The 11786-nt window shown below is 59.0% G+C and overlaps 1 protein-coding gene across 1 annotated transcript in view; it reads right to left on the minus strand.

The window, feature by feature from the left end:
• Positions 1–4580: 4580 nt before the first annotated feature.
• The window catches only part of LOC118726045 (bifunctional heparan sulfate N-deacetylase/N-sulfotransferase 4), a 113304-nt gene continuing 106098 nt past the window's right edge, over positions 4581–11786 (minus strand). The window contains exons 11-13 of the mRNA XM_036450408.2: positions 11524–11633; positions 8759–8861; positions 4581–4764 (exon numbers count right to left, since the gene is read on the minus strand). Coding sequence (XP_036306301.1) covers positions 4645–4764; positions 8759–8861; positions 11524–11633 — 333 coding nt within the window. The 3' untranslated portion in view covers positions 4581–4644. The remainder of the gene's footprint in view (positions 4765–8758; positions 8862–11523; positions 11634–11786) is intronic.

Below are 11786 nucleotides of genomic sequence, written 5' to 3' on the forward strand. Positions count from 1 at the left end.
GAGATGTGCACAGAGGACGGAAGTGTGCACAGAGAAAGGAGGTGTGCACAGAGAAAGGAGGTGTGCACAGAGAAGGAGGTGTGCACAGAGGACTGAGGTGTGCACAGAGGACGGAAGTGTGCACAGAGAAAGGAGGTGTGCACAGAGGACAGAGATGTGCACAGAGAAAGGAGGTGTGCACAGAGAAAGGAGGTGTGCCCAGAGGACAGAGGTGTGCACAGAGGACGGAGGTGTGTGCAGAGAAAGGAGGTGTGCACAGAGGACTGAGGTGTGCACAGAGAAAGGAGGTGTGCACAGAGAAAGGAAGTGTGCACAGAGAAAGGAGGTGTGCACAGAGAAAGGAAGTGTGCACAGAGAAAGGAGGTGTGCACAGAGAAAGGAAGTGTGCACAGAGAAAGGAAGTGTGCGCAGAGAAAGGAGGTGTGCACAGAGAAAGGAGGTGTGCACAGAGAAAGGAGGTGTGCACAGAGAAAGGAGGTGTGCACAGAGAAAGGAGGTGTGCACAGAGGACAGAGATGTGCACAGAGAAAGGAGGTGTGCACAGAGGACGGAGGTGTGCACAGAGGACGGAGGTGTGCACAGAGAAAGGAGGTGTGCACAGAGAAAGGAAGTGTGCACAGAGAAAGGAAGTGTGCGCAGAGAAAGGAGGTGTGCACAGAGAAAGGAGGTGTGCCCAGAGGACAGAGGTATGCACAGAGGACAGGTGTGCACAGATAAAGGAGGTGTGCACAGAGAAAGGAGGTGTGCACAGAGAAGGAGGTGTGCACAGAGGACAGGTGTGCACAGAGAAAGGAGGTGTGCAAAGAGGACAGAGATGTGCACAGAGGACGGAAGTGTGCACAGAGAAAGGAGGTGTGCACAGAGAAGGAGATGTGCACAGAGGACTGAGGTGTGCACAGAGGACGGAAGTGTGCACAGAGAAAGGAGGTGTGCACAGAGAAAGGAGGTGTGCACAGAGAAGGAGGTGTGCACAGAGGACTGAGGTGTGCACAGAGAAAGTAGGTGAAGCGGGGAGGCATTCATCCTTCGGCACCCAGCAAAGCCGAGGCGGTGGGAGAGCAGGCCTCTCTCGGCAACGCCAGTGGCAGCTTTCCTTCTGAAGGAGATCCAGACCTTGATCCCACAGCTGTGGCGGCCAGGCAGCCCTTCCTGCCTTCCCCCCCCTCCAGCCCCTCCACAGGCTCACTTTTGCTGTGAACCTAAATGCACTGCCGGCTCCCTGAGCAGGGCTCCTGCGTGGAGGTGTCTGCCGTCCACATGGAGACGTGGGTTTCTCGGGGAAACCACGGCCGGCGTGGTGGTGGCGGGCTCTCCCTGCAGCGGGTGGTGGCCCGTTCTGTACCCAGCAGTCCCCAGGCAGCCTCTGGGACAGCGTTCCCGGAAACACTGTGTGCCATTGAAAAAAGTCATCACTCACGGTGAGCAAGCGGGTCAGTGACATCCTGGTAGCATGTCACTTCCGGGTAACCCGTGAGAGAGAAGCCCACAGCTATGGTTGTACACTCGGGTTTGGGGAAACCAGGCGAGTCCACGCTCTTCCTGGATGGAGAGCTCGGATGCTGCTGCTATTATAGGAGGAGTGTCCGTCTGTCCTGCCAGCACACTTCCTCGCTGCCCACTTAACTCTTTCTGGGCCATTGTTTCAGTACAAACAAAATGTGGTTCTGAGTGCGATTTGTAACTTCATAATCCTCCCCTGGGGTACTTTTCCTTTTTTTTTGAGAGAGAGAGAGAGTGGGAGGGAAGAAGCAAAGAAAGAGGGATGAAGAGAGAGAGAGAGAAGAAAGAGAGAGAGAGAGAGAGAGAAATATCAATGTGAGAGAAACACATCAAAACATATTGATTGGTTGGTTGCCTTCCATACCTGCCCCAACTGGGGCTGGGGCTGGGGATCGAAACTGTGACCCAGGTATGTGCCCTTGACCAGGAATCAAACCCAAGTCCCTTCAGTGTGTGGGCCAACGTTTCAACCCCTGAGCACACCGGCCAGGGCTGGGCGATAATCTTTAGAGGCTGCTGTTGGACAAACATCTGCTATAATACGATGCTGTTCATGAAATGCTGTCTCTGCCGCTGTCCGCGTGAGGAGTCAGGGGCTGTGTTTGTGAGTCAGACAGTTGGAACAAAGCAGGGAAAAGAAGCCACCAGCTTGCTTAAAGGTTTTACAAAGTTCTTCACAAGGTTAAAAAGCATGCCACTGCAGACTGCGAGACAGAATTAATTTAATTTTATTTGTTAAATATACTTTTATTGATGTCAGAGAGGAAAGGAGAGGGAGAGAGAAATTAAAACATCAATGATGAGAGAGAAGCATGTGCCCTTGACCAGAATAGAACCTGGGATCCTTCAGTCTGCAGGCCGACACTCTTTCCACTGAGCCAAACTGGCTAGGGCTAGAGTTTATTTAAAATTTCAAAGAATTGCATATATTAAACGTATCTGTAATTCTGAAGTAGCTAGTGAGCAAAAATTGAAAAATCAAAACATTCTGAAAATTTCCTGATGTATCATTATTTTCTCTGGTCCAGGGCCCCACTAAGCACTGAGATGAAGAGAATTTATAGTTAGACTTTATTCTGTGTCTCCATCACCAACCTGAATAAAGGAATGTGATGCTGATTGAAAAGAACCATTGAAATGGATTGGTTGGATTCGGGAGAATTTCACTCCCAGATATCTGTAGGTAGGTGAATGATACTGTTTACATCATTTAGACAAAAAAATGAAAAAGTGAGTAAAATGAGTTTTATTTTTAAATAATCTAGTGATGAACTGTGCTTTGAGTTAGGTGAGTGTCACTTAATATGAAAAATATCTCCTGTCTTCTATAAATATATCTGATATACCATTTGGAAAACAAAAACAAAAACAAAAAAACACCTTAATTTCTAGCTCCGGAAAGAAAGGAATCTATATATATAAAAGCCTAAGCGACATAATGACCGAACAACCAGTTGACCAGTGGCTATGATGTGCCCTGACCACCAGGGGGCAGACAATTCACACAGGAGCTGCCCCCTGGTGGTCAGTGCGCTTCCATAGCCAACCTTCCAAGCTGGCCAACCTCCCACGGTCCTTCCCCCCAAGGTACCCCACTGGTGCACGGATTTGTGCACCAGGCCTCTAGTCAGACTGTAAACTGGAGGAGCCAGTGAACTAACCAATGCAGTGTCGGCTCTTGGCCCACAATCTTACTGGTCTGTGGGCATTGGCCCTGGTGGCATGGCTCCCCCAGGGGCCAGGCTGAGAACTGGGGTCTCTTGGTGGACAAAGGGGCAGCAAAGGAAAGTTGGTGATTTCTGTTCATTGTGCCCAAGGGAAACCTTACATTTCTTTCTTTTTTTGGGGGGGGGGGGCGGGCGGGGGAGATAAGAGCCTCTGGCTGCAGCGGGACGATCAGGAAGGAGAATCTGAGTGAATTCTGAAATAAAACAGGTAGAAATCATTGATTCTCTTTTAGATCTGATTTGAATTGCAGCTTAACAAGAGCACAAATAGAAACTGTGCAGCACAGTTCCTCAGATTGCAGGGACCGGTCTGCTATTCCAGCCGCAAACAGTCCCGGAGGCGGGCGGGGGTCCCAGCGGGCCTGTGACATGTGTTCTGCTGACCGTCGCCTGATGTGCCACTGAGTGACGAGAGGCTGCCGCATGCCTTCGGGACAAAACAGGGCCAAACCCCACGGTGAGCCCGCCCTCTGCATGGAGAGACACCTGCCACGGCCACGGGAAGGCCCCTTCCCAGAACCCCGTGCGGGTGACCGGGGGAGCAGGGCTGTAGGGTCAGAAGCTGACGGAGAGGGGAGTTTCAGCTCAGCGTACATTGTACATCGGCGGGACGGACATGGCCCAGGCACACAGCAGGCCCACAAGGTGCACAGAAGGCCCACACGTCCACGGCCACGCTGGGCATCCACGGCACCAGGGCCTCCTGGACCCGCAGCGTGCTGCACTCCTCCCTCGGCTCATCTGTGCGTCTTGTTCCTCTGGTACACCGAGTCCACGGACCCCTCCCTGTCCGTCTGGCGGGCGGCCTGGCTGACAGCAGGACGGCTGCACCACGTGGAGACGCGCACATGGACCACTGAGCTGTCTGCGGTCTCCTTGTGCTTCCCGAATCTCCGACGGGCGCTGGGGACCCACGACTCCGGGGATGCCATGCGGAGGGTCAGCTTGTCCTGCCCCTGAGGGCGCTGCAGCCGGTCCGTCCTCACAGGAGGCTCCAGCTTTTCCGGGTCAGCGAGCCATGGCACTGAAGGAGGAGGGGCGGCCCACACCAGAGTGACCGCTGCTCAGAGCAGACAGGGCCGCCGGCCTCTCGCAGCACGCACAGCGGGAAGCGGAGTCCTCACCCAGACCAGCTCACAGCAGCCCCGCTCCTCCTCCCGCCGGGACCTCCCCATCGCCGCCCGCGGGCAGCCTCTGGGTCAGGAGTCCAGACGCCGCGGCGGACAGAGGCACGGCCGCGCTGGCTCCCGCCCGGAACCAGACTGCCCGAAGCTCGCACAGCTGGGCTAGTCACCTGGACAGTGTACGCAGGCTTCGCCGCGGGAAGGACCGAGGCTCAGCCAGCCCCTCCCGGCGGGCGTGTGCGGGGGCGGGCGGCGTCGTTCTGGCAGCGGCCATGCCTGGTCCTCCTGCGGTGCTACCTGGCCTTCTGCAGCTCTTGGCGCAGCCAGGCGGGCAGGGGCTGCCCCAGCCGGTGCAGCAGCTTGGAGAGCCCCACGTTGTGGTCCCGGTAGTAGGCGGACAGGAAGGCTCTGGCCTGGGGCAGAGGGAGAGAGAGGTGAGAGACCGCACAGCCTGTCCCTGGGCTGTGGCATCCGGCAGCTGCAGAGATGTGTCTCTGTCTGCTCGGATGTCATCGTTTTCACCTTTGAAAGTGTTCGGGGCAGAATGGAGTATTGCCCAGCGGCATGACAGAGCTGTGGGACCCCTGTCACCGGAGGCTCTGCTCTGAGTGGAAAGCACCTCCCCACCAGCTGGAGTCTCCCCTGGGGACGGGGCTCCCCTGGGAACGCGACCCTCCTCCTCCCGAGAACTGCCCTCCTCCCGGGAACTGCCCTCTGAGAACTGCCCTTCTCCCGAGAACTGCCCTCTGAGAACTGCCCTCCTCCCGAGAACTGCCCTCTGAGAACTGCCCTTCTCCCGAGAACTGCCCTCTGAGAACTGCCCTCCTCCCCAGAACTGCCCTCCTCCCGAGAACTGCCCTCTGAGAACTGCCCTCCTCCCCAGAACTGCCCTCTGAGAACTGCCCTCCTCCCCAGAACTGCCCTCCTCCCGAGAACTGACCTCTGAGAACTGCCCTCCTCCCGAGAACTGCCCTCTGAGAACTGCCCTCCTCCCGAGAACTGCCCTCTGAGAACTGTCCTCCTCCTGAGAACTGCCCTCTGAGAACTGCCCTCTGAGAACTGTCCTCCTCCTGAGAACTGCCCTCTGAGAACTGCCCTCTGAGAACTGCCCTCTGAGAACTGCCCTCTGAGAACTGCCCTCCTCCTGAGAACTGCCCTCTGAGAACTGCCCTCCTCCCGAGAACTGCCCTTTCTGAGAACCGCCTATTGCGAGAGAGAGGCCTCCCGCTTTGGGGCTAAGACCTCCTAGTCCTGGGGGCGCCTGCTCCTTACACCCCCAGCCCCAGGCCTGCGATCTGGTCCCTGTGCCCGAGGTGCCCGCCCCCTGCGACCCCCCTACCCCCAGCCCCGAGGTGCCGGCCCCATGTGACCCCCTCCACACCCCCCACACCCCCAGTCCGCAGGACTTGTAACCTGTAAGATTATCCGGGTCCCTTCCCCATGCCCGTAACTCCTACTTCCCCATGCCATCTCTGTCCTTCTACCCAAGATAAGCACCCAGCTCATGGGGGCGGGTGGGCAGAGCAGTGTCTGTGGGTGCCCGCTGCTCCCCTGCTGCCGGCAGGACTGGGATAAGCGCTCCCACAGGACCCAGCCAGGAGGGACAGGCCCGGCCCCGGCTGTGGTGACAAAAGCACCGGTGGACGCGCAGCCGGAGATGAGACCAGGTCCAGGGTGCCGTTCAGGGCGGGAGGGGTGCCGGCCACGGGGAGCCTGGGGTCCTCTGACGCTGCAGAGCAGCCAGGGATGGGACCGGTCTGTGCCGACTCCACAGGCCGCCTGGACAAGCACAGACACTCGCGTGGGATGTGTCACGTTCTGTGCCATGGGGCCGTGGCATAAACACAAAATCCTAAACACGAAAATCCACGTGTAAAGAAATCACTTGTGATGTTACAAAAACATTTCCTATCTTTATTGGGACCCAAATAGATTTTCAAAAATCACCAACAACATTCTACTCCAAAGGATGCCAGGGTCGTCACGGAGACCACCGGCCGCGGCTCCCGGCCTGCTCCTCGTCGGCCGTGGGGTCGGCCTTCGCAGACCGAGGGCCACACACCAGGTGACCCCACAGCCCCCGCCCTCGCTATGCTTTCTTTTGTTTTTGGAAAACCCCTGGGCTCCTGCCGGTGCTGCTGCCTCAGCCTATGCCGGAGCTCGGCATGGCTGGCGGGAGGGCAGGAGGGACAGCTGAGCTCAGGCACCAGCAGCCTTGTTTTCCTCTGGCCAAATCCCCTCCCTCCTAAGCCCGTCCCAGTAATTCACCGCAAATGAACCCCTTTTTTCACGCAAACTCCCCGCGTGCCTCCGTGTCCGCTGGGAGAGGACTCAGGGCGGCCACACTCTGGCGCATGCGCGCTGGTGTTTCCTCACACTCCTCCCCGGACCCCGAGGGCACACCTTTACCCCTCCAGGGCACACCCTTCCCCCCAGGGCACCCCCCAGGGCACACCCCCCGAGGGCACACCCTTCCCCCTCCAGGGCACACCCTTCCACCCTGAGGGCACCCTCCAGGGCACCCCCCAGGGCATACCCTTCCCCTCCTCTGACCCCGAGGGCACACCCTTTCCCCCCCCGAGGGCACACCCTTCCGCCCCAGGGCACACCCTTCCCCTCCCCTGACCCCGAGGGCACACCCTCCCCCCCCAGGGCACACTCTTCCACCCTGAGGGCACCCTCCAGGGCACCCCCCCAGACACACCCTTCCCCCCAGGGCATACCCTTCCCCTCCCCTGACCCCGAGGGCACACCCTTTCCCCCCAGGGCACCCCCCAGGGAACACCCCCCGAGGGCACACTCTTCCGCCCCAGGGCACACCCCTCCCCCCCAGGGGCAACCCCTCAGGGCACCCCTGAGGGCACACCCTTCCCCCTCCAGGGCACACCCTTCCACCCTGAGGGCACCCCCCCAGGGCACACCCTTTCCCTCCTCTGACCCCAAGGGCACACCCTTCCCGCCCCCCAGAGGGCACCCACCCGAGGGCACACCCTTCCCCCCAGGGCACACCCCTCCCCCCGAGGGCACACCCCTCCAGGCACAAACCCTGAGGGCACACCCCCCCCCCCAGGACACACCCCTCCCCCCCCCGAGGGCACACCCTTCCCCTCTGAGGGCACACCCTCCCCCCCCCTCTGAGAACACACCTTCCCCCCCTCTTAGGGCACACCCCCCCAAGGGCACACACTCTCCCCCGAGGGCACACCCCAGGGCACACACCCTCCCCCCCAGGGCACACCCCTCTCCCCAGGGCACTGCCTCCCCACCTGAGGGCACCCCCCAGGGCACACCCCTCCCCTCCCCGGACCCCGAAGGCACACCCTCACCTCGGGGTCAGCAGACTTGGGAATGTCATACTGACATCTTGCAGGTTAAAGTGATTTCAGAAGCCCATGGACATTCTCAAGTTCAAGTTTGAGGGCCTCCGGGTGCCTCTGTTTCCATTAACGCCCGCATCACATCACTCCCTCCCTCCCGTGCCCACCTTGCCTGGGCGGGAGCCCATGGTCCCAGCTCCGGACGCTTGCTGCTTCCCCATCCCCAGCCTCCTCAGAGCGGCCCTCGGCCCAGAGGCTCCCTGCCTCCTTATCACAGACCAGGGGCCATGACTAACTCCCCTCCCCCCTGCGCCACCCCCTTCCTCCCCGTCAGTGTGGCCCATGGCTGCTGGCAGAGTAAGAAACAGACACGTGGTCTCTGCTGCGCTCGGACACAGCGCTCCTAAAACAGACCATCCAGGTGAGAGTGACGTCTTCCGTCCCACCCGGGAAGGGGCTGGCTCCCAGGACAACCCGGGTGCACAGGATGTGGAACTGGAGCCCCACCCGGCCCCTGGGAGGAGAGAGGGGAGGGGACACAGGTCCCCAAGGCCAGGGGTGGCCCCAGTCCTGCCTGTGAGGGACCAGCGAGCTCTGGGTGGTGAAGTGGGGACACGTGGGCGAGGGGGCGCCCCGAGGCATGGACGCCTGCCCTCCCCACGCGGCCCTGTGCTCCTGTCCCATCTGCCGGCCCTCGGATAATAAATGAGCGAGTCCAGTGTTTCTCTGAGTTCTGGGAGCTGCTCCCAGGGGGCGTGGGGACCGCTGACTTACAGCCGGTGAGTCAGAAGCACAGGTGAGCCCGGCATGGACGGCGTGGAGGGAGTGGGCTGTGGACACCGGCCGGGCCGGCTGCCTGTCGGCGGGGAGAAGCCCCCTGTCTCGGTGGGGCCTCCACGCTTAGCTCAGCCAGTGCGCAGAGCAGGCACAGGGTGCGCATTAACATGTACTAGTAAGTGTGATGCTCACACATGTTATCCAGCCACGTGCCTGGTAACCCATGCGAGTACTTCACACGTCTGGAGGGGCTCCTGTCCAGTGAGCATGTCTGCCTCGCTGTACCCCACGGCTCTAAAACCAGGAGACCTACCTGGGGGTCCATGGGCGGGTACTTCCGGCCTTTGCTTTTCCCAAGGCAGTTGGTCTTCCCTCCTTCCAGCAGCTGGCACCAGAAGCCCTTCTGGGGGTCGAACCTGCCAAAGACCGCACAGGACGTGATCAGAGACGGGTTACGAAGGATGGGCCTCGGCGTGGGGCCTCCCTCGGGGACGTGCCCCTCGCACCCACACATAGGCAGAGAGCTGGCCTGAGAGTTAATGAAATCCAGCAAACACCGTGCTCTACCGCGGGCCTCCTTTCGAACTCGGCCTCTGACCCACGCCCACCCACCAGACAGATGTGAGGACATGAAGGAGGTTCAAGGTGGCAAAGGTCCTGAGTCACCTCCTCCAGGGCTTGGGGATAACGCCCTCTGCAGGGACGGGGGTGGGGAGGACAGCAGACACTCTGGCTGGGGGCAGACACACGGGCCTGACACCCGGCAGGCGGCCTGCAGACGGTGAAGGGGAGGAATGTGTAGATAAGGTGGGAGACAAAGCAATGAAACTCCCCGAGCAGCACATTCAAATAAACGTCAAAAACGTGAAGAGACCTGAAGGGACCTTGGGGCCAAGGTAAGGGTCCCGGACCAGACAGCTGCCCTGGCGAATTCTACCGAAGAAGACCCCGATCCTTCTCAAATCCCCACAGCATCAAAGGGAGAGAGCGTGCTCACTTTACAAGGCTCACATGATCCGACCTCAAACCCGCGAGGACACAGAGACACAGAGTTACAGGCCGTGTGCCCGGAGAGTGCAGGTGCAGAAATCCCCAACAAATCCACAGGACGTGTGCAGGACCAGTGCCACAGCAGGAGCAAGCGGGACTCGGTCCTGGGAGACAAGGATGGTCCGACCCTCACAGGCCGTGCCACTTCACCGAAACACCACGAACCAGCCCAGGCACACGGGCACTCCGCAGGATACAACATTAATATTTGGAAATCTGTGGCATTTCTGTACACAGATGTGAGCCATTGGAAAGATCAAGAAAGCAAACCCATTCATTATTGCATCTAAATGAATAACATACTTTGGACTATATTTAACCAAGGAGGTGAGCGACCTGTACACTGAAAAGGTATCTTTCAGAAGATTCTAGTGCGCAGACATCCAGGTCACATTCAGAAACCCACGTCTTCCCAACGGTGGGCCCAGGTATGATGAGCAGAGACAAGCTGTCTCCTTCCCAGCCCACAGAATCCACAAGCCAATACGTGGCCATGGCTCCATACCAGTGGGCTTAGAAATGACCCCTCATTGCAGCAGCAGATCATTGGACATAAGCCACGATTCTCTCTGAACTGGTTACCTCGTTGAATGAACACAGAGTAAACCCAAAATGCACCTGGCAGGCGTGGCTCAGTGTTTGAATGTCAACCTACAGGTAAGAACCAGGAGGTCACAGTTCAATTCCCCGTCAGGGCCCAGGCCCAGGTTGCAGGCTCCATCCCCAGTGTGGGGCGTGCAGGAGGCAGCCGATCCATGATTCTTTCATCATGGATTTTCTATCTCCCTCTCCCTTCCTCTTTGAAATCAATGAAAATGTTTTTAAAAAAGAAAAAAGAATCTGCCCACTGTGATGGACCTCGTGATACTCTGTTCCTGCCCCGTGGACCCTCTGGGGCTCTGTTCCTGCCCCTCAGACCCTGTGGGGCTCTGTCCCTGCCCCATAGCCCCTGTGGGGCTCTGTCCCTGCCCCTCAGACCCTGTGGGGCTCTGTCCCTGCCCCATAGCCCCTGTGGGGCTCTGTCCCTGCCCCTCAGACCCTGTGGGGCTCTGTTCCTGCCCCGCAGACCCTGTGGGGCTCTGTCCTGCCCCAGAGACCTTGCAGAGGAGAGGCTGACCTTTCACCTTTACAGCCTCCACTCCTGGGGATGGAGAGAGTGCCCTTAACCAAACTTCCCTGGGAAGAGCTCATTATAGGCAGAAACTCCGTGGAGGAGGTCACGGAAGGCACACACTCCGTGGAGGAGGTCAGGGAAGGCAGACACTCCATGGAGGAGGTCAGGGAAGGCAGACACTCCATGGAGGAGGTCAGGGAAGGCAGACAGACACTGTGGAGGAGGTCACGGAAGGCAGACACTCCATGGAGGAGGTCACAGAAGGCAGACACTCCATGGAGGAGGTCAGGGAAGGCAGACACTCTGTGGAGGAGGTCACAGAAGGCACACACTCCGTGGAGGAGGTCACGGAAGGCAGACACTCCGTGGAGGAGGTCACAGAAGGCAGACACTCCGTGGAGGAGGTCACAGAAGACACACACTCCGTGGAGGAGGTCACGGAAGGCAGACACTCCGTGGAGGAGGTCACGGAAGGCAGACACCCTGTGGAGGAGGTCACAGAAGGCACACACTCCATGGAGGAGGTCACAGAAGGCAGACACTCCGTGGAGGAGGTCACAGAAGGCAGACACTCCATGGAGGAGGTCACAGAAGGCACACACTCCATGGAGGAGGTCACAGAAGGCACACACTCTGTGGAGGAGGTCACGGAAGGCAGACAGACACTCCGTGGAGGAGGTCAGGGAAGGCACACACTCCGTGGAGGAGGTCACAGAAGACACACACTCCGTGGAGGAGGTCAGGGAAGGCACACACTCCGTGGAGGAGGAGGGTGCTGCCCTGAGAGCTCCTGAAGGGCACTGTGAGGTGTAAAAGGGTCTCTCGTGCTGATGGTGTGGGCCCATCTGCACCCCCGTCCCAGGGTCACCCATGATGGCCACTGATGGGCTTGGGGGAGCAGGAGGCAGACTCACGTCAGAGCTTCCGAGTAGTTGTACCGCGGCGTCACCCCCAGGAACTTCTGGACGCCGTCCATCACGGCCGCCGGGTCAGACCTCAGCTGCTGCCCATCAACGATCAGCAGCTGCAGAGGCAGGAACAGCCACTTCGTGAGGAACAGAGCGAAGTCAACTAGGCTGAGCTGCCTCCTGGGCCTGGTGACGGAACCAGCCGGTTAACCGGCACCACACGGAATGTGTGTACTATCGGTGACAGAACCAGCGGGTTAACCGGCATC

The sequence above is a fragment of the Pipistrellus kuhlii genome, unplaced genomic scaffold (genome assembly GCF_014108245.1).
Source record: "Pipistrellus kuhlii isolate mPipKuh1 unplaced genomic scaffold, mPipKuh1.p scaffold_m20_p_21, whole genome shotgun sequence".
NCBI lineage: Eukaryota > Metazoa > Chordata > Mammalia > Chiroptera > Vespertilionidae > Pipistrellus > Pipistrellus kuhlii.